Source organism: Gnatocerus cornutus, chromosome 7, assembly GCF_029298725.1.
Source record: "Gnatocerus cornutus isolate USDA-ARS CGAHR chromosome 7, icGnaCorn1.1, whole genome shotgun sequence".
Lineage (NCBI taxonomy): Eukaryota > Metazoa > Arthropoda > Insecta > Coleoptera > Tenebrionidae > Gnatocerus > Gnatocerus cornutus.
In genome coordinates, this window is record NC_142239.1 from 10520367 (window position 1) to 10540472 (window position 20106).

General features: G+C 36.2%; 3 protein-coding genes and 1 long non-coding RNA gene across 17 annotated transcripts in view; 3 read left to right on the forward strand and 1 right to left on the reverse strand.

Moving 5' to 3' along the window:
- LOC148170864 (neo-calmodulin-like) overlaps positions 1 to 5670 on the forward strand; it is a 52381-nt gene extending 46711 nt beyond the window's left edge. For 4 of the 5 annotated variants that reach the window (XM_088041083.1, XM_088041084.1, XM_088041081.1 and 1 more), the window contains 5 exons: positions 91 to 339; positions 3737 to 3872; positions 3920 to 4055; positions 4110 to 4258; positions 4893 to 5670. In XM_088041083.1, coding sequence (XP_087897209.1) covers positions 91 to 339; positions 3737 to 3872; positions 3920 to 4055; positions 4110 to 4258; positions 4893 to 4924 — 702 coding nt within the window. In that variant the 3' untranslated portion in view covers positions 4925 to 5670. Of the gene's footprint in view, positions 1 to 90; positions 340 to 3532; positions 3682 to 3736; positions 3873 to 3919; positions 4056 to 4109; positions 4259 to 4892 lie in introns of those variants that run through there. The other variant, XM_088041085.1, reaches the window with a different exon arrangement.
- A 675-nt stretch (positions 5671 to 6345) lies between these two features.
- LOC148170868 (esterase B1-like) lies at positions 6346 to 8110 on the forward strand. Its single transcript, XM_088042264.1, has 6 exons — positions 6346 to 6363; positions 6406 to 6666; positions 6711 to 7226; positions 7270 to 7513; positions 7557 to 7781; positions 7824 to 8110. The coding sequence occupies exons 1-6, from the start codon at positions 6346 to 6348 to the stop codon at positions 8108 to 8110; spliced, it is 1551 nt and encodes a 516-aa protein (XP_087898390.1).
- A 1230-nt stretch (positions 8111 to 9340) lies between these two features.
- On the forward strand, positions 9341 to 14900 carry LOC148170869 (uncharacterized). 8 transcript variants are annotated; one of them, XR_015770353.1, is made up of 12 exons: positions 9341 to 9476; positions 9530 to 9778; positions 9991 to 10169; positions 10283 to 10523; positions 10577 to 10757; positions 11279 to 11925; positions 12499 to 12720; positions 13075 to 13194; positions 13247 to 13645; positions 14012 to 14207; positions 14296 to 14434; positions 14694 to 14900. It is a non-coding gene; the product is annotated as an uncharacterized LOC148170869 (long non-coding RNA). The 8 variants fall into 8 exon arrangements; XR_015770356.1 differs by having other exon boundaries at positions 11279 to 11440; positions 11503 to 11925; positions 12499 to 13194; XR_015770354.1 differs by having other exon boundaries at positions 11279 to 11440; positions 11701 to 11925; positions 12499 to 13194.
- A 649-nt stretch (positions 14901 to 15549) lies between these two features.
- On the reverse strand, positions 15550 to 20048 carry LOC148170870 (uncharacterized). 3 transcript variants are annotated; one of them, XR_015770488.1, is made up of 11 exons: positions 19916 to 20048; positions 19669 to 19863; positions 19498 to 19565; positions 19203 to 19270; positions 18313 to 18959; positions 17523 to 17734; positions 17047 to 17158; positions 16683 to 16994; positions 16444 to 16558; positions 16208 to 16380; positions 15550 to 15758 (listed from the first exon to the last, which is right to left on the reverse strand). XR_015770488.1 is itself a non-coding variant. In XM_088041955.1 (11 exons), exons 9-11 carry the CDS (start codon positions 16480 to 16482, stop codon positions 15580 to 15582), a joined length of 327 nt encoding a protein of 108 aa, XP_087898081.1. In that variant the 5' UTR covers positions 16483 to 16558; positions 16683 to 17158; positions 17523 to 17734; positions 18313 to 18537; positions 18798 to 18959; positions 19203 to 19270; positions 19498 to 19565; positions 19669 to 19863; positions 19916 to 20048; the 3' UTR covers positions 15550 to 15579. The 3 variants fall into 3 exon arrangements, 2 of the variants coding, with proteins under 2 accessions (XP_087898081.1, XP_087898082.1); XM_088041955.1 differs by having other exon boundaries at positions 16272 to 16380; positions 16683 to 17158; positions 18313 to 18537; positions 18798 to 18959; XM_088041956.1 differs by having other exon boundaries at positions 16272 to 16380.
- Positions 20049 to 20106: the final 58 nt, after the last annotated feature.

Consider the following 20106-nt stretch of genomic DNA (forward strand, 5'->3'; position numbering starts at 1 on the left):
TTTTAACTCTGTTTACCTTCTTCTATAATTAAAAAATTTTCACCATTTCCGGTGCGAAATTCCCCATTTAAAACCCGCACTTTTTTCCAGGCTCGCAATAAGCCCGCCGATGGTCATGTCGTGCAGAAACTCCAAGCCGGGCAAAGAACGCCCACTCATGGCTCGAAAAACGGCCCTCCGAAGACTCCCAGTAAAGGGTCGCAGAAGGGAGCGGCGCAGAAAGGACAACCGAAGCAACAAGCTCCGGCGAAGGCGGCAGCCGCCGCTGTTAACAAAACGACCAAGAAGACCAAGAAAGGGAAGCATCACCAGCACGATCTCATTGTCACCATTAACCTGGTGAGTTGGCGGCCCTAACCCAAATACGCGATCTTGAAATGGGGATAAAAATAGATGGGAAATGAGACGATGACAGCGAAATGAGGATGTTTGCTGCAATGCTACAGGGAATTTCGTTAATTGGGTTGGCGGAATTCGGGGAAAAGGTGGCGGTTTTTCCTGCAGGGACGTTTTCTATGCGCCAAATTTAAAGCGCGGCTCTGTGCAATTTCAAACAAGAACTGTCACTTAAACTTGTTTTTGTTATTTTTAGTGCTGTTTAGCAAGGGTTTTATTATACAGGCGCGGCCAAAATAAAATGGTACAACACATTTTTTCAAAAATTGAACTGTGTAAAACACCCTTTCAAAATAGGCTTAATAGTGATCATTGTAGGCTTAACAATGACAATAATAAAACAGTTTATAAGTTTCCATTATTGGTAGTTATAATAACGCCCTATTAGTAGTTTCACAGTTTAATTTGTGGCCTTGATTGCAATGTCGTTTGTCACTGTATCTTTATGTTTTTCAACATTAAAACTTGACAGTTAGTTGTGGAGCCATCTATGAATCAAAACTGACATGTATCCACTACAGGTATACCTACCTGTCAAATAGTGCTAATTGCTCCTTTGTAAATCGATAAATTCTCTGCAGGAAAAACAACTTTAAAGGCAATTTTTCCTGCAGACAATTTTTTGTAGGCGCCAAGTTTGAAATGCGGCTCTGTGATTGGTCAGATTCTGCGGAATGTCAAACAAGAACTGTCAGATTTGTCACCAAATTGTAGGAGCATCAACAATAAACTTGTTTTTGTTATTTTCAGTACTGTTTAGCAAGTATTTTATTATACAGTGTCGTCCAAAATGAAATGGTAGTCTTGGACTACAATTTTTCAAAAAATGGGCTGTGTAAAACAGACTTTCAAAGTAGGACAGAATGATAATCATTGTAGGCTTAACAAATGACATTGATAAAACAATTGTAGATTACTTTTATTCTGTGGTTTTCTTGTTTTTTTTTTCAATACAAACATTTTTTTGTAGGTGCCAAATTTGAAATGCGGCTCTGTGATTGGTCGTTCAGCACAGCGAGTTACACAATGCTGTCAATATTTATCAGATTCTCACCAAATTGTACCAAAATTCGTCCTTTGTGAATCGGCAGGAAAAATAGCGTATAAACAGAAAAATCTTTCAAAATTGAAACTGAATAATTAGTGTCTTTATGTCAGTTTTTGCTTTCTCCGCCGCCTACAATAAATAGTTTAAAAAATAGTTTTTGCATCCACTCCAAAGGCTGTTTTTCCTGCAGATAATTTTTGTAGTCGCCAAATCTAAAATGCGATTCTGTGATTGGTCAATTCCTGCGGAGCTGTCACATTTGTCAAATTGCTCCTCTGCAAATCGGCCAATTCTCTGCAGGAAAAATTTCTTATAAACAGAAAAATCTTTTAAAAATAGAAACTGAAAAATTAGTGCCTTTATGTCAAAGTTTTTAGTTTCTACGCCGCCTACAATAAATACTCGTAGTTTAAAAAATAGTTTCTGCATCCACTCCAAAGGCTGTTGTTCCTGCAGATAATTTTTGTAGTCGCCAAATCTAAAATGTGATTCTGTGATTGGTTAATTTCTGCGGAGCTGTCATATTTATCAAATTTTTCTTTTGTAAATCGGCTAATTCTCTGCAGAAATAGTTGCTTATAAACAAAAAAAATTTTAAAAATAGAAACTGAAAAATTAGTGCCTTTATGTCAAAGTTTTCAGTTTCTACGCCGCCTATAATAAATAGTTTGAAAATAGTTTTTGCATCCACTCCTAAAGGCTGTTTTTCCTGCAGAGAATTTTTGTAGTCGCCAAATGTAAAATGCGACTCTGTGATTGGTCAATTCCTGCGAAGCTGTCACATTTGTCAAATTTTTCTTTTGTAAATCGGCCAATTCTCTGCAGGAAAAATTGCTTATAAACAAAAAAAAATTTTTTTAATAGAAACTGAAAAATTAGTGCCTTTATGTCAAAGTTTTTGGTTTCTATGCCTCCTAGAAGAAATAGTTTAAATGTAGTTTTTGTAGCCGCTCCTAAAGGCTGTTTTTCCTGCAGAGAATTTTTGTAGTCGCCAAATGTAAAATGCGACTTTGTGATTGGTTAATTTCTGCGGAGCTGTCATATTTATCAAATTTTTCCTTTGTAAATCGGCCAATTCTCTGCAGGAAAAATTGCTTATAAACAAAAAAAAAAATTAAAAATAGAAACTGAAAAATTAATGCTTTTATGTCAAAGTTTTTGGTTTCTATGCCGCCTATAATAAATAGTTTAAAAATAGTTTTTGCATCCACTTTTAAAGGCTGTTTTTTGCAGAGCATTTTTGTAGTCGTCAAATCTAAATAGCGACTCTGTGATTGGTCAATTCCTGCGAAGCCGTCACATTTGTCAAATTGCTCCTTTGTAAGTCGGCCAATTCTCTGCAGGAAAAATTGCTTATAAACAGAATCTTTGAATTGAAACTGAAAAATGAGTCTCTTTACGTCAGTTTAGAATAAATAGTTTCGCGCGAACAATGAAATTAAAAATAGTCGTAAAATAATAAGAGTGAAGTTCGGCGTAAACTGAGAATAAAAAGAAACTGATTCAACAAACTGCGCTTGCAGAAAAGTGTAAGATGTACCGGTAATAGCAGGAAATTTAATTAATTACTGCGACAAGGTCAAACCTAAAAATAGTAAAGTGTTGTGTGCCAAAATTATGATGTGAAAATTTCTAGTTTGAATTGATCGTCTCGGTAAAAACGGGAAACAGACCTCATTTCAATTGATTGTTTGGCGTCCTCGGATTCTTGGTACAGCTGCCAAATTTACCTTCCGTGTGGTTAATCTAAACGTGCTGAAATCCGCCTGCACCCCTATTAATTAAGTCACGTGATGCGGAGAGCCGCGCGGACATTAAGATATTTGGGTCACATTTGTTTTTTATTTCGTTTTGAGCAAGTACGCCATGTGACGAAATGGTATTTTATTGTTTCCTCTCCCTTTGATATTTCTGGGTTAACGAGTCTTTTTTCTAATGTGGATCAAAGACGTCAATCAAAACCGCCCCTGTGCTAATCAGAAAACAACCCTTGAGAGGTGCAGCTCGCCCGGATCGACTTTTATAAGCTGTTTTCGAGTCAATCGTTTGCCAACAACGAGGTAAATAAATAGAAGGTTACATAAACACGAGTTGTTTGGCTAAAATCGCTCAGTCGGACGCTGTGAAGCCGCCAAAACGACCAATTTTGCTCAAAAATGTCGCAAAATGAACGCTACGGGCAAGAATACGCGCGTTTGCGGCGACTTACCAGCAATCTTGATGTTATTGAGACTTCCGTGAGTGGGGATGAGAGGTTGACAAGATGGCGGCTGACATTTTGAATTGTTTTAGACCGAGTACGGACTCTCCGAGGACCAAGTGGCCGAATTCAAGGAAGCTTTCATGCTGTTTGATAAGGATGAAGATGGGACGATAACCATGGCGGAATTGGGGGTGGTAATGAGGTCTTTGGGACAGAGACCGACAGGTGAGAGTGTCATGGCGGCGTAGGGGAGGCTAAAGTGGGGGTTGCAGAAACCGAACTAAGAGACATGGTCAACGAAGTGGACCAAGACGGAAACGGAACAATCGAATTTAACGAGTTCCTCCAGATGATGTCGAAGAAGATGAAAGACGCCGACGGGGAAGAGGAGCTGAAGGAGGCCTTCAGGTACCAATTCCCCACCTCGAACCTCTTTTATTTATTTCCCGGTTTAATTTCCAGAGTGTTTGATAAAAACAACGACGGCCTCATTTCGTCGAACGAGCTGCGCCACGTGATGACCAGTCTGGGGGAGCGATTGTCCGAAGAAGAGGTCGACGATATGATCAAGGAGGCGGATTTGGATGGAGATGGTCAAGTCAACTACGAGGGTAACTAAAATTAACTCTGCAACAATGAGCGATTCGAAACATGTGTTTGTAATTTTATGCAGTTTGTCTGAAAATCGCTAAGTGCTTCTTTTTGGGACGCGGCCAAGAAGAGACGGGCTGCTTTTAATTGCTTTAGATCAAACAGGTTTGCGTCGGGGATTCACAAATGCGGAGAGTCCCGAAATCGCTTATTCTGCCAACTTAAAAATGTATTTTAGTGCCCGCATTTGTTCAGGGAATTTTTGTTTTGCGCCACTTGTCTGTTTGTACAACATGTTTATCAATGTTTCTAGCATCAAGGGTGACTATGAAATGTGAAAGAAATGTGCCGCTCATTACAAATGTGGGTTTCGATTTATCAACTGACATTTGCAGTTAACCTCAAACATGAAGCAAAGTAAGTTTTGAGAAATAAACTGTTCTAGTTGTGTTTTAAAACCGAAAAATCAAAAACTTGGACTCAAAACCGTGACTTAAACGTCATTGAAGTAAGTAAACATTATAAATAATTTTCCTGATAGTTATATTCACCATGAAAACAAAGCGGCACAATATTGTACGACAGGAATTCCAAAGCCACGCTTGATGCTAGAAACATTTATAAACACCTTATATTGAGTTGGTGTTGTTGCAGAGTTCGTCAACATCCTCACGGCTAAAAACTAGGCGGAGACTGCAAAAAATGGTCCAATTCAAAGAACTGCTTATATCAAAGAAGCCCAGCTGCAAGTTTATTCAAATACTACTGTAAAGATTTAAACTATTCGTATACAGCACTGCTTATATTCTTTATAATTCATATAGAGACATCCAAGAAACAAAGCTATTTACAGGGTGGAGATGAAACTAATTACCAAGAAAATTATTTTTATTATTCTAGCTATTTCTATCTCTAGATAATTCTTTCGAAAATTCATTCTTAGGCCTTTTCGAGTCTTTCTAAAGTAAGTTAAGATGACAAATTCTCTCCTCTTCTCGTTTCCAGTGTTGGATGAGAAACGAAAGCTTGATATGAGGTTGTTATAAATAATCGCAAAATATTAGTCACATTTTATTAGATAGCAATTAATTTTAAGACAATTATATTCCATTTTATAATAAGATCCAATAATGAATTTTTTATAATGTTAATTATTGCTTTTGTAACCGAATGAAATCGTTCGTTTCGTAATATTCAATGTTATTATATTACAGTTTAATGTTCAAATATATACATGTGTTTTTGAGTTCTCTTTAAGAAAATTGGAAGCTTCTATTTACTTAAGGAGGACGCTCGTCATAGACAATAAAATCATTGGTAAATGGCTATAATTTTCACAATGTATTTTGTAGTTTTTACTACTTGCATTCATAAATTTGTTGAGTTATAAAATTATGTAAGTTCGTTTATCGAATATAGCGTGTTTTAATGATATTAGGGTTTCTATTTCCTGCATCCAGTGCTCTGAAATCTAAAAGACTTGACATTTGTTTGTGGCGCCATCTATAAGTTAAAATTGGCATGTATCCACTACAGCTATCTAACTTATCCCTGCCAAATCCTACTCATGTCTAAAATAGCTCCTTTGTAAATCAATAAATTCTCTGCAGGAAAAATTACGTGTTAAGGGCTCATTACTCATTAAATAAAATAGTTGGCAGCAGTCTCTAGCAATTTTTATCGGTAACAGTTGGCAGCAATGCGTAAAAACCAATCGACCTGCGTAACTTGTTAAATTTGTGTTTTCTTTTTTGGAACAAATCTTTAATTAGTTAGTTATTAATTTTCTACGTTTAATTTTTTCCCTATAGAAATGAAAGCCTGATTTACACCCAACAATTTTCGAAAATCGACACTATTTTTGAAACAAATTATGTAAAATTTATTGAGCTTCACTGTACTCGCACAAACATACATACTTTTGATTTTTCCTTGAACCAAAAATAGAAAAATAATATAAATAATAACACAAATCGAAAGTCATTGTTTTAGTCTATTTTTAGTCAGAAGAATTTACATAAACTGTTCAAAAAAAGACGTGATGTCACTTGTAGCTACTTAAGTACACGAGCTGCTTAAAATCCTTCTTAGTTTCACTACTTCAACAATGTTATCAAAGCTTCTTGTTTTTCGTCGCAACTTTTCCAAAGTGAAGACAGCACCGGAGTTGAGCATCTGTCAGGGAAAACTCCGGGGATCTAAAGCTTTGGATTATTCCGGAGAGGAATATTACAGATTTCAGGGGATTCCATACGCGCGCCCTCCTCTGGGTTCTTTAAGATTCAAAGCCCCCGAACCGTTGGAAAAGTGGTCCGGCACCCTCGACGCCTCCAAAGAAGGCAGCCCTTGTTACAGTTCTCACATCTTCAACAAAGAGAAGTTAATCGGAAGCGAAAACTGTTTATTCCTCAACGTGTATACCAAAAAGGTACTTTTCATCATCCAAACACTTTTTAGAAACGTTCTTCTTAGTTGCGCCCCAACACTCTTCACCCCGTTATCTTCGAAATCCACCCCGGTGGTTTCGTGACCGGTTCAGGCAGCACCGACCTCCTAGGCCCCGAGTTCCTCCTCCCCGAAGACGTGGTGGTGGTCACCATCAACTACCGCCTGGGAATCCTAGGTTTTCTTAGCCTAGAAGACTCTTCACTGGGTGTGTCCGGTAACGCCGGCTTCAAAGACATGGTGATGGCGCTCCGATGGGTCCAAATGAACATCCATCATTTTGGTGGCGACCCTGACAATGTTACCATCTTGGGACAAAGTGCAGGTGGGGTTGCCGTCCATCTGTTGATGTTGTCCGACCATGAGCTCTTTCACAAAGCGATTGCTCATAGTGGCTGCGCGCTAACTTCTTTCAGTCGAGGTGTTAAAGGCGTGGGGAAGATCGCCGGTTTTTTTCAACACCACAGCGAGGAGGAGATTCTTCGGCGACTCATGAGGATGTCAGTCAACGAGCTCCACACCATCCAAAGAAAAATCGATATTGTGAGATTTTAGTGTAGTTTTCAACACTTTATTCTTTGGATAGTTCCATAGTTATGTCCCGAGCGTGGAGCACTCGTTCGGTTATGTTGTTGATGGCGATTTTGTCCGGGAAGAACCCCTCCAGGCCATGGTCAAAGGGAATTACCAACGAGTACCTTTAATAATGGGGCACACGTCAACTGAATGCTTACCCTTCTGTCTTTTCCGCAACAAATTTTACCCAGGTTACCGCACCTGTGAAGATATGATTCCCAGGAGTTTGGGGCACAGAGTTGGGAGCCCGGAGAGTCAAAGAATCGCGAAGGAGTTAAGGAAATTCTACTTCGGAAGCGAAGAAGTTGAAGGCACCACCAGTAATAGAGTCTTGGTGCGTTTGTAACTCACGCGCAAACACGCTTAACACTTTTTTTAAGATGGAAAGTGATGTGAGTCTCGTGCAGGGAATCTACCAGACCATCACGCATCATTGTGAGGAATCCTCTGTGTATTTCTACAGGGTGTCTCTTGAAACTAAACTCAACGTTATTAAGCAACGTTTCGGGATAACACACTCAGGTAAGTCGTGAGTTAAATAACAGAACTGATTAGTTTCTTCAGGTGTGGCGCATTCCGACGACTTAGGGTATTTGTTTAAAAATGTTGGTACTCCCTCCATTGAAAGAGGAAGTAAAGAAGAAACAGCAATGCGAAGATTTGTGAGACTCTGGACTAACTTTGCTAAATACGGAAATCCGACGCCATCTGAAGACTCTTTGCTGGACGTGGTTTGGCAGCCTGTCACTAATAAAGACATGAATTGTTTGGATATTGGGGACAGTTTGCTACTGTCTTGTAACCCTGAAGAACTACGAAGGATCCGATTTTTGAATTCGTTGCTGAAATAGTTTTGAATCGATTAAATAATTCTGTAGCTAAACTTCTCTTCAGTAGCGACTTCCTCTTCTATGTCTTTCGACCGGAAGCGATCGTGTTCGATTTAGAACCTCTTTTAATTAATTTGTTTGAGTAGATTGAATTTCGCGCGGTTTTTGTCAAATTGATCGAAGCGCCAATTTCAGGGAAACTTTAAACTTACAGCCGGTTATACACTAGCGAAATTAAAATTACCCTAAAATTCCCTAGATTAGAGTTGGTAACTCGGAAAATAAGCACCACCAAATACAAAAGTTTTTGTCGTATTGTTGGTTGCATCTAAACGCATTACAAATAATTAAGACCGAAATTCAAATTTAAATTCAGCGCCTTTGAAACACCGACAAATAAACGCGAAGGACAAGTTTTTGTCAAATTACGCAAGTTGGCCCTTTTTCTCAATCATTTGAGCGCTGCGACTCGGCGGAGGCGGACGTGTTTGTGGATGTGATGCGAAATAGTGCCGTTTTGGATTTGAATTGAAAGGTAGGACATTCTGCTTTGATTTTACGGAGTTTTTGGTGTTAGTTTGATCAATTTTTTTCAAATTAAAGACGTGCTCAAGTGAATATTCAAATAGTTTAATAGAAGTATAGAAGTTTCCGAAATTGTTCGCATTTAACAAAAACAGATGTGTCAATTAGCATAATTAGATCACGTTGGCTAATTCCCTAAAAAAGAGTTAGATAATCGCTTTGCATTAAAGTGATTCATACATGTATCTTCTTTTATTTCCTTGTTTTATCTAGTTTCTGGCCCATTTTAAATAAAACTTTCTCTACTGTCTTTCTTTTTATTGAATTTCTTTTATTCTACGACGTTTTTGATTCTGCCATTTTGCCTTTTTGCCTCCTTCGATTTATATTTGAACCAAAAAATCTAGTTCTTTTACTTTAATTATTTTTGTTTAGTCCTCTGGTTACCGTCAACGAGCTTTCCAATTTCCCACATTTTTTTACTCTAATTCTTTCCCAAATCACCCCAAATTTTGCTTTCCTCCCCAGTGCTCAGATTCTTTTTTTTTAGAAAGCCAACCTGCCGAGACGAATGGAGATGCGTGTCCAGAGAGATGATACCAACTGTCCCAAATTGCCAAATAAAGCTCCTGTTAATTTTTTCTGCAAGTTCGATGTTTTGCAGTGAGCCCATCTCTACATCCATTGTGGTGAGCACATCTCTAAAAATAGTTGGTACATACGATTCCTGTAATGTAAATGAATTTTGCAGACGAGTAGGCGTACAGTTGTTTGAATTTGGTAGCGGAAAAACTGTTTTAAATTGTTATTAATGGTAAATAGTGCTGTTGTTGGGACGTTGGGCCCCTTTTGGGTAACCCAGGTAAGCGAAAAATTCCTTAAATCGCAATTGTGAGATGTTGTGTACACTTTAAGGTTATGTCTAGCAAGCAGAAATTTTTCATGTTTTATCGAGTCTCAAGAGCCAAGTTTGGATGAAATCTGATGAAAATGTGGATGTAAACTTGACAAAGTTGCTGTAAGAAGTCGAAATTTGAAGGTGAGGAGAATTGGGGAAGGTTTAACTTTCAAAGACTGAAAACATTGGGTTTGAGATCATGCCGTTGCAACATTGTGAAATGGGATCCTGAGTGAAGTCTCGCTCTAATTGGGATGTTTAAACAGGTGAAATTTAAGTTAATTCTTTCTGAAGGTAAAAAAATTTCTGATTGGTTGAGAGAATCAAAAAATTCCTTCTTTCTGATTGGTTGGTTGTTAGTGTGTACAAATTACCAACCTAAAAAACTAAAAACTACTACGATCTCACCAACGAGTATTATTCGTTGCCTACATATCTTAGGCGTAATTGTTTCTTTACTTTAAATTTTTATTTTCAGACGAGATCGTACAACATATCAAAGGAGTAAACTTTATGCAAATGGTAAAACAGTGATTATCTGAATGTTACGAACAGTTTTGCAGCTAACTTCTGCTAACTGTAGGAAAGAGAAGTTTTGTCTGAAAGTCTCAAGAGTTAAGAGGATAGTTTTGATTATGCTACTAAACATGTGACAAGGTAATTAAAGTTTTAGATATAAATTGTGGAAAACAATTTTGTTTGACAGAGAAATCTGAATATTGCGTCAACATTTTTTGTGGGTTTTGTTACAAATAATATTTTGCTTTCAGAAAAACGAACTGAAGCAATAACAAGAAGTCAGTGAATTTAAAGGACGCCGCAGAATCTGATGTAAAGTGCAATTTGTGGATGTTGGACTGGTATTTTGTGCATTTTGGTTAAACTGATAAAATGTGGCTGAAGGCTTCAAGTTCCTGTAAGAACTTGTCATTCAAAAGCAGTTCGAGAATCATGAAGTTGAAATTTTCAAAACTATTTTCCCAAATTTATTTCGGCTGGGTATGTGGACAAGTTGGTGCTTGAATTTAAAAATTTAAATTTTTACTGATTTGAACGTTTTTTAGACCAGAAGTTATGGGAAATGGTGCTGCCTGGGGCAACAACCCAAAGAAGTTTAGAAGCTGTTTGCAGGCAACTTAGTTTCACGTTGTTTGAATTTTTTCATCAAGAAATCAAGAGAAATATTTCTTGGTTGGTTTTCTCCTGGCCATCTTTTCATTGGAAATTTTCTCATTCCTTGATTAGGTAATTTGCACATTTTCTTTATTTCTGTTTGTCGAATTGGAAGAGAGACATTAAACTTGTGAAATTGTTACAATCAAATTTTCAAATAAATTTTCCTCCATGTCGTACAAATTTCCTCTGGACTTGTAGAATGGGCAAAAATATTGATTGGTTCAGAAAATAATGTGATTTTGTGCCTACCCGACTTGTAGGCATTTTGTTCAATTTAAAATTTTTTACATTTTTAATTTGAGTCTCTGGAAAATGGTTGGGAAATGGAACACAATTGGTAAAAGTAAGAACACATTTTTTTCATTTTGTATATCAAAATTGGAAAATGCATTGAAAATGTTTACAAATTGGGGCAAACTGAGCAATAATTTGAGATTTTGTACCGTCACAGTTTGTACCGCCAATAACACGTGAATATAAAATGTTTGTTGTTTCTATTCTTGTTGATTATAAGGGCTCACTTTATTAAGAAAAAAGTGAAACTTGGTATTTAATGTTGTAGATTTTTAATTATTTTTTAAATCTTTCAGGTCAAGGAAGTCGTGAAGTCATCTGGAGTAAAAGAACCCAAGTCTAGTCAGTGCTTTTGTAGCCAAAAACGTAAGAAAGAAGTGATGACAAATTCTACTTTGTGGATTTTGGAGTGGCATCTGAACCGAACTTCATAACAGTTGTTATGGTGAAGAGCTGAGGTTGGTTGTTGAAATTTAGTTATTTGTTGCTACGCTAGTTTTCTTGCTGTCACTGTTAATAGTTTGATGTGGCTATTTGCTCTGACGTGTCGAGTAGTGAACAGGACTACCAATCACTAAAAAGTTTTACAGTCACACTAGAAACACGTTCACAAGGACAAGGCACATGCGAGCGAAATGAGTCAACTATTATGAACATTTGTGAAGTTGTGTAAGCTTAGAGTTCAGTACAAACTCGGCTAACTTTTTTGTTTTTACAGTTTACCGATATGGATGAGGGTAATGGGAGAATTTTCATCGTTTTTGTGAAATCGCGACATTGTAGAGATTCCTGGATGAAGTTTGAATCAGCAATTAGCGGAAATTTGGACACTTTTGATAACAGCATCACTGCTTGTGCAGGAAATGAAAAAAAAATGTTTGATGTCGGTTCACGCCAATATTGCGACATTCTTGGACAGGCAATTTCATCTTTTGTTATGAAGGTAATTTGCAGTTCTTTTAGTTTTTGTTTGTCGAACTGGAGGGAGGATTTTGTAAATGTTATGTTACTAGGTAGTTTGAAGTTCCCTCCATTTTGTTCAAATTACTAAACTTATAGTTGGCCAAAAATCCTTTCTTCTGATTAGTTGTTTTGAAGTCACTGAATTCTTTGTACGCACTTTTTATCAATTTTCATTAATTTTTGAAGCGAGTTACCAAATTTGTTTAGGAAGTGAGAGATTTTACCTTTTGCATGTTTTTGTAACAAGATTTCACAGCACTGTTGAAGTTTTTAGCAATTAGAAGTCTTTTTGGAGAAATTTGTCATTTGAAAACTTTTGCTGTTGCGATCTTGTCACGTTTCTTAAGATAGAGACTGTAAATTAAGAACAAAAGTGTACAGTTAAAGTAGGAGCTAAGATTTGCCTATTGTTTGATGGGTTCTTCTATTCTTTGAATCTAATGGCGCTTGTGTAGTCAAATCTGTTCATAATTTGATTGGTTAGTCTTATAGTCCATCACTTACACTCAACACTGAATGTGAATTAAGTGATTAATGAAAAAACTTTATCTAGGAAGAACATGGATGCATTTGTTTACAAGAAATCAAGAAGGATTTTGTGGCGTAGAAGACAAAAGTCGCGACGGAGGAAAAGAACAAACAGTTGTCGTGCACCAGTCTGAATTTGAACTCGAGTGGACTCTTCAGTTGTTGGAAACTTCAAGAGCATGACGAAATTCAAAAACGTGAACTGTAAAGGACGAAACTCAACTTTGGGCCCATACTTGTTAGAAATGTAGTATAATTTGTGTTTAGTCGTTTAACGAGGGCTTCAAGTTGCTATCAGAACTGACGTTGTAAAAACAATTAGAGAATGTGAAAGTTGAAATTTTCATGATTGTTTTTAGGCCAATTTTGATTGACTTGAGTATGTTACTGAATTTTTGATTTTAAATTTTCCTTCGATTTCAATTTCCACTGAACTTGAGATGATTAAAAAATGCGTGCTTTTGATTGGTTGATCGAAAAATTTACTGATCACCAACCTAACAAAACAAAAATTACCATGGTCTTACCAATGTGTATTATTGGTTGTCTATATTTAAGAATTGCAGGCGTTTTTATTGTTACTAATTTAAATACTTTTCAGACCAGAAATCGCTGTAGATAGTGCTAGTGCTGCCTGGGCAACATATCAAAGAAGTGTTGGAACAGTTTTGCCGCCAACTTCTTTTCATGGTGTTTGAAGATGGTTTTGATTCAAACACAGGTGAGCTAAAAGTATTTTGAATCCACAGTTTTAAGGTGTTATGCAATTTTAGGTATTATTTGGTTGTCCAGCGACGAGGTCCACCAGAAGCGGAGTTTCGTTTGACTGAAAGTTGCAAATAATTGGAATATTGAAATTGTTTGGTCTTTTGGATAAAATTGGAAGTGAAACACAGTTGTGAAGTTTGGAGGGACATCAACCACAGATGCAAATATGGAAGTGTGTGTGAATTGAGAATTACTTGCGGCTTCTGGTTAAGTCATCAGTTTGATCTGCTTGGTTTAACTCTTGGGAAAAATTGGTCAGAAGCTGTAGAGGACGTTTGGTCATTTAGGAGTCAATTTGATGAAAAAATTGAAGTTTTTGGAAACAGAGAACTACTGGCAGTTTTTAGACATTTGTGATGTCAATCCCCTGGGAAACTTTCCGAAAATTGAACACAAGTCAAAAAGTAAGAAAACAGTCTGAGTAAGTAATGACACGGAAATGGAGACACTTTTGACAACGGGCGTCACTCCATGTTAACATAGTTCTTGCATCATCTTTGGTTTGTTATGTTGGTAATTTGTAGCACTTTTTGTTTGTGTTTGAACTGGCGGAAAGATTTGTAAATTTCAAATTACTACACAATTTGAATTTTTCTCCACCTTTTCAAATTTCACTAGACTTAGATTTGCCTTTCTTCTGATTGGTTGATTGGAGATCACTGAACTTCTGGTATTGTTGATTGCCTACATTTTGAGTATTAGGCGCACTCTTCCAATTTTAGAATCAGAATTTTACCAAACTTGTCATTGATTTTTGAATTTGTTTTCAGAAAGCTCAGAATAAACGAGACACATGGAATAAATGAAGTTCTACCTGGTTTGACTCTTGAAAAAAATTAAGCAAAATCTGTCAAGGATATTTCATGTCGTAGTTATGTTAGGACTCAACAGAATGTCAGATGATGAATTGAAAATTGGAAGTTTCTGGCAGCTTCTAGTTGCGTGAGACATCATCTGTTTTTTCTGGTAATTACCAAGTTTATTATGAACATCTTTGAAGTTGTGTACGCTTAGAGTTCATTGCAGACTGAGCAAACTTTTTCTATTTTTGCAGTTTACCAATGGGATGCGGATAATACGAAGTTTCCTGGATGATGTGTGGATCAACAACGCAGAAATCATTGCTTGTGCAAGACATCGAAAGTGTTTCAGTTCTTGCAACATTTTTGGATAGAAAATCTTTTGTTATTTGGGTAATTTTGAGTTCTACTAGTTTTTGTTTGTCGAAGTGGAGGGAATTAATTTACTGAACAATTTGAATTTCCCTCCACTTCTTTCAAATTCCACTAGACTTAGAATGGGCAAAAAAGGCGTCTTTTTCATTGGTTGATTCGAGGTCACTGATATTCTTGTATTATTGGTTGCCTATATGTTAAAAGTTGGGCGCACTTTTTATCAATTTTAAAACATTAAATTTACCAACTTGTCATTAATTTTTGAACGTGTTTTCAGGGAGGTGAAGTGTACACAGGAGAGGTCTGGACTGCCACATGGAGGATTGTGAAGCGGATTTCTAAATGAGGACTCTTACCGAAATATGGCTAATTAAAGAGTTTACAATGGGAGAATCGCCTTTTGTGATAAGAAGTGCGTGCTGGTTTGTTGACTGGAAATTTGCTGTTTGTCATTCTTATGTAATAAATTGGTATTTTTATTTTTTCTATTTTTTCAAATTCCCGAACCTTTAAACCCAAAAAAGTTTTTTTGAATTATACTCTTAGAATAATTCGTGAATTCACATTATTGAAATAAAAGATGGAAAATGTTAAATTTTGTGAAAATCTTAATTTTCAAATCAAAATTTTAAATTTTCTAAAAAAATTTCAAAATTTTAAAAATAAAATTGATTGTGGCGCCATCTATTAATGGGTAGCGAAAGTTCATTATTTTTATTATAGAAACCTGTAATGCGTTAACAAAATAATAGACACTTCGTGTCTATTATTTTATTAACATTACAAATAATAGACACTGTCTATTATTATTATTTCTCTTATTAACATCACAAAGAACAGACACTTTCTTATTGAAGCTTCTTGGATAGGGAGGAGCGGGGATCCATCTCCCGTCCACTCTCCCCTCAGCACTTTCGGACTTTTATTACGGAAGAGCCGTCAACCTCTCGCGAAATAAAACATTTAGCGCCATCTATAATTGACTTTGTTAACTAATTTACTAGAATAATAATAATAATTGTCCTTTTACATTAAAATGTTAACACCATTTTCGAGAGTTTCTCGCCATGGTTTTGACGGCGAGCACCACCTCTTTTGAAGGTCGAACTCCTTCGAAAATAAAACAATTAGCGTCATCATGATTGAATTTATTAACTGATTAATTACAATAATCGTAAGAATAATTGTACTTTCACATTAAAATGTTGACACCATTTTTGAGACTTTCTTGCCGTGGTTTTGGCAGCGGACACCAAGTGTTCCGAAGGTCGAACTCCTTGACAGATTGGCATCGTTGACGTCCCAGTTCCCAAAGCAAAAAACAAGTTTCTGAAGAAAGACCCTGAAACAAAATACATATATAAATTAGTATGACTTGACCTTTTGACCCTCGAAATTTGCCATTTTGAAAAAAGACGACGACGCAAAAAAGTGACAAAAGCGCGAATTTCAGCGATTCAAGTTTGACCAAAGTGAAGTTAGCAATTTAGACTAGAGACGACGTGATGGTGACGCAAAAAAGTGACAAGAGCGCGAACTTCGGCAATTCAAAGTTAACCAAAGCGAAGTTAGCAATTTAGAATTGAGACGACGACATGGCGACGCAAAAAAGTGCCACGGGCGGGAATTTTAGCAATTTAAATGTTGACAAAAAAAAGTTAAGAGGTTCAGAGATAAAACATAATGGAAGAAAATTTAAATTACCAAATAACTTGAAATTTAAAAATCTTAACACAACTCTTTCTTCCATTTTGCCAAACAAACACCAAAACAACTAAAAATTATCCTCACAACAAAAGATGAAATATCCGACACAAAGATGTTGCAAGAACTGGAATGGATAAACATCAAACACCTTTTTTTGACTTCTTGCATAAGCAGTGATTTATTGCAGATCCAAACTGTGTCCACGACGTCACGCAAACGATGAAAATTCTCGTATTATCCTCATCCACATAGGCAAACTAAAAAAAAAAATAGAAAAGTTAGCCAAATCTGTGCTAAATTTCACATGTTTACTTAATTACCAGAGAATGTAAATGATGTTTCACCCAGCTAACCAACATTTCCGTGTCAGACTGCGTCCAGGAATTTCACGAAGACGATCCAAATTCACGCATTCACCTTAGCCATATGGATAAACTGCAAAAATTAAGAAGTTAATAATTAACCGAAGCAGTTGTGTAGATCTTTAGGCTTATGTAACTTCACACATGTTTATAACGAACTTATTAATGACTACCAAAAAATAGAAATAATGTCTTACCCAACTAGGAGCTGCCATTAGTACTCTGTTTCCAAAAACTATCCACAGCTTCTAACTAATATTTTCCAAAAGTTAAACCAAGCAAAACAGACCGATGACTCAACCAGAGGCCGCAAGTAATTCTCCATTTCCACAATCTTCCATTTTTGCATCTATGTTTGGAGACATCAAACTCCACAAACTCCACAATTGTGTTTCACCTCCAACTTTATCCGAAAGTCGAAACAATTTCAATATTCCAATTCTTTGCAACTTTCAGTCAAACAAAACTCCGCTTCTAGTGCACCTTGTGGTTAGAAAACCAAACAATACCTAAAAGGGCACAACACCTCAAAACTGTGGCTTCAAACTACTTTCAGCTCACCTGTTTGAATCAAAACCATCTTACAACAGCATGAAAAAAAGTTGGCGGCAAAACTGTTCTTAAACTTCTTTGATTTGTTGCCCAGGCAGTACCATCTCCAGCGATTTCTGATCTGAAAAGTGTGTTCAAATTAGTAACAATAAAAACGCCTGCAATTCTTAAATATAGACAACCAATAATACACACTGGTGAGACCATGGTAGTTTTTGTTTTGTTAGGTTGGTGATTAGCAAATTTTTCGATCAACCAATCAGAAACAAGCATTTTTTAACCATCTCAAGTGCAGTGGAATTTGAAAACGGAGGGAAATTCAAAATCGAAAATTAAGTGACATACTCAAGTCATTCAAAATTGGTCTGAAAACACAATCATGCAAATTTCAATTTTCACATCGTCAGTTCTGATAGCTTCTTGAAGCCTTCGTTAAACGACTAAACACAAATTATACTACATTTCTGACAAGTATGTTGCCGTACCACTAGGCTTAAAGTTGAATTTCGTCCTCCACATCCCACGTTCTTGGATTTCTTCACGCTCTTGTAGTTATCCAACATCTACAAAATCCACTCGAGTTCAAATTCAGACTGGTGCACTACAACTCTTCGTTCTTTTCCTCAGTCACGACTTTTGTCTTCTACGCCACGAAATCCTTCTTGATTTCTTGTAAACAAATGCATCCATGTTCCTCCTAGAAAGAGTTTTTTCATTAATTCACCTAATTCACATTCAACAGGCAATTTGAACAAATTACAAGAAAAGTGTTGAGAGTATGAGACTAACCAATCAAATTATGAACAGATTTGACTACACAGGCGCCATTAGATTCAAAGAATAGAAGAACCCATCAAACAATAGGCAAATCTTAGCTCCTACTTTAACTGTACACTTTTGTTCTTAATTTACAGTCCCTATCTTAAGAAATGTGACAAAATCGCAACAGCAAAAGTTTCCAAATGATAAATTTCTCCAAAAAGACTTCTAATTGCTAAAAACTCCAACAGTGCTGAGATCTTGTTAGAAAAAAATTGTTTGCAAAAGGTAAAAATCTCTCACTTCCTCGCTTCAAAAATCAATGAAAATTGATAAAAAGTGGGTACAAATAATTCAGTGACTTCAAAACAACTAATCAGAAGAAAGGATTTTTGACCAACTATAAGTTTTATAATTTGAATAAAATAGAGGGAATTTCAAACTATCTAGCAACATCAAATTTACTAAATCTTCTCTCCAGTTCGACAAACAAAAACTAAAAGCACTGCAAATTACCCTCATAACAAAAGATGAAATTGCCTATCCAAGAATGTCGCAATGTTGGCGTGAACACATATCAAACAATTTTTCTCCATTTTTTGCACAAGCAGTGATGCTGTTATCAAAAGTGTCCAAATTTCCGCTAATTGCTGATTCAAACTTCATCCAGGAATCTCTACAATGTCGCGATTTCACAAAAACGATGAAAATTCTCCCATTACCCTCATCCATATCGGTAAACTGTAAAAACAGAAAAGTTAGCCGAGTCTGTACTGAACTCTAAGCTTACACAACTTCACAGACGTTCATAATAGTTGGCTCATTTCGCTCGCATGTGCCTTGTTCTTGTGAACGTGTTTCTAGTTTGACTGTAAAACTTTTTAGTGATTGGTAGTCCTGTTCACTACTCGACACGTCAGAGCAAATAGCCACATCAAACTATCAACAGTGACAGCAAGGAAACTAGCGTAGCAACAAATAACTTAATTTCAACAACCAACCTCAGCTCTTCACCATAACAACTGTGATGAAGTTCGGTTCAGATGCCACTCCAAAATCCACAAAGTAGAATTTGTCATCACTTCTTTCTTACGTTTTTGGCTACAAAAGCACTGCCTAGACTTGGGTTCTTTTACTCCAGATGACTTCACGACTTCCTTGATCTGAAAGATTTAAAAATTAATTAAAAATCTACAACATTAAATACCAAGTTTCACTTTTTTCTTAATAAAGTGAGCCCTTATAATCAACAAGAGAAGAAACAACAAACATTTTATGTTCATGTAATACTGGCGGCACAAACTGTGACAAAATCTCAAATTATTACACAGTTTGCCCCAATTTGTAAACATTTTCAACTGATTTTCCAATTCTGATCATTCAAAATGAAGAAAATGTGTTCTTACTTTTACCAGTTGTGTTCCATTTCCGGAAAGTTGATGCAGAAGTCAACCACAGGACCATTTTCGAGAGACTGAAATCACAAATATGAAATTTTTAAAATGAACAAAATGTCTACAAGTCGATAGGCACAAAAATACATTATTTTCTGAACCAATCAGATGCAAGTATTTTTGCCAATTCTTCAAGTCCAGTGAAAATTTGTACAACATGGAAGAAAATTTAAACTTTTTCGAAGCAGTTAGTTGAAATCCATAAATCCGTTCAACAAACGAAAATTAAAGGAAATGTGTAAATTACCTAATATTTTTCTCTTGATTTCTTGGAATAGCAGTAACGATCAAAATATCGAACAACCACAACCAGAACTGCAAAAAAAAACCAAAAGAATTAGCTTCAACTCCTAGCTTACATAATATAAAACATGATACATGATAAACAATATAAAACATGATAAAGTTAACTGCTTACTTTTGCACCACTTGCATAATCAGAAAAGTGCCTTATAAAACCCAAAGCTTCAAATTGTTTTTTCAGAAACTTCTATTACTGTAACCACAGAATAATGTTCGTTTAAGAACTAAAATGGTTTCAAAGACACGATAGGTCCTCACTCAGCCTCTGCAAAAATCTCTTCTCAGAAACCAAACAAACCAGAACCATAACCTAACATTCAACAATGAATAAAATTCGTTGAAAAGAAACGTTGCAAACTCACCAAAAGCGTAGCGCCACAAAAGAAAACCAAGAAGCACTTTTTAACTGTTAAAATAGTTGGAAAAAAAACTAAAAACACTTTTCTAAAATACACGATTTGATTTCACAGCCGCCCATCACTTAAATGAATGTCAAATGTCAAATTGTCGACCGACATTGAAAGAGGTTAAAAAATTCTAGAACTTCACTTGT

What these genes read in the sequence shown, in the direction of transcription:
- LOC148170868 (XM_088042264.1), top strand. An exon ending in TCAACGTGTATACCAAAAAG is followed by an intron (nt 6,667 to 6,710) that starts GTACTTTTCATC and finishes CGTTCTTCTTAG; the next exon opens with TTGCGCCCCAACACTCTTCA. An exon ending in CAGAGTTGGGAGCCCGGAGA is followed by an intron (nt 7,514 to 7,556) that starts GTCAAAGAATCG and finishes CTACTTCGGAAG; the next exon opens with CGAAGAAGTTGAAGGCACCA.
- LOC148170870 (XM_088041955.1), bottom strand. Translation starts at nt 16,482, where the DNA reads ATGTTGGTTAGCTGGGTGAAACATCATTTACATTCTCTG. An exon ending in AACATCATTTACATTCTCTG is followed by an intron (nt 16,381 to 16,443) that starts GTAATTAAGTAA and finishes TTTTTTTTTTAG; the next exon opens with TTTGCCTATGTGGATGAGGA. An exon ending in ATGCAAGAAGTCAAAAAAAG is followed by an intron (nt 15,759 to 16,271) that starts GTGTTTGATGTT and finishes ATTTTGTTTCAG; the next exon opens with GGTCTTTCTTCAGAAACTTG.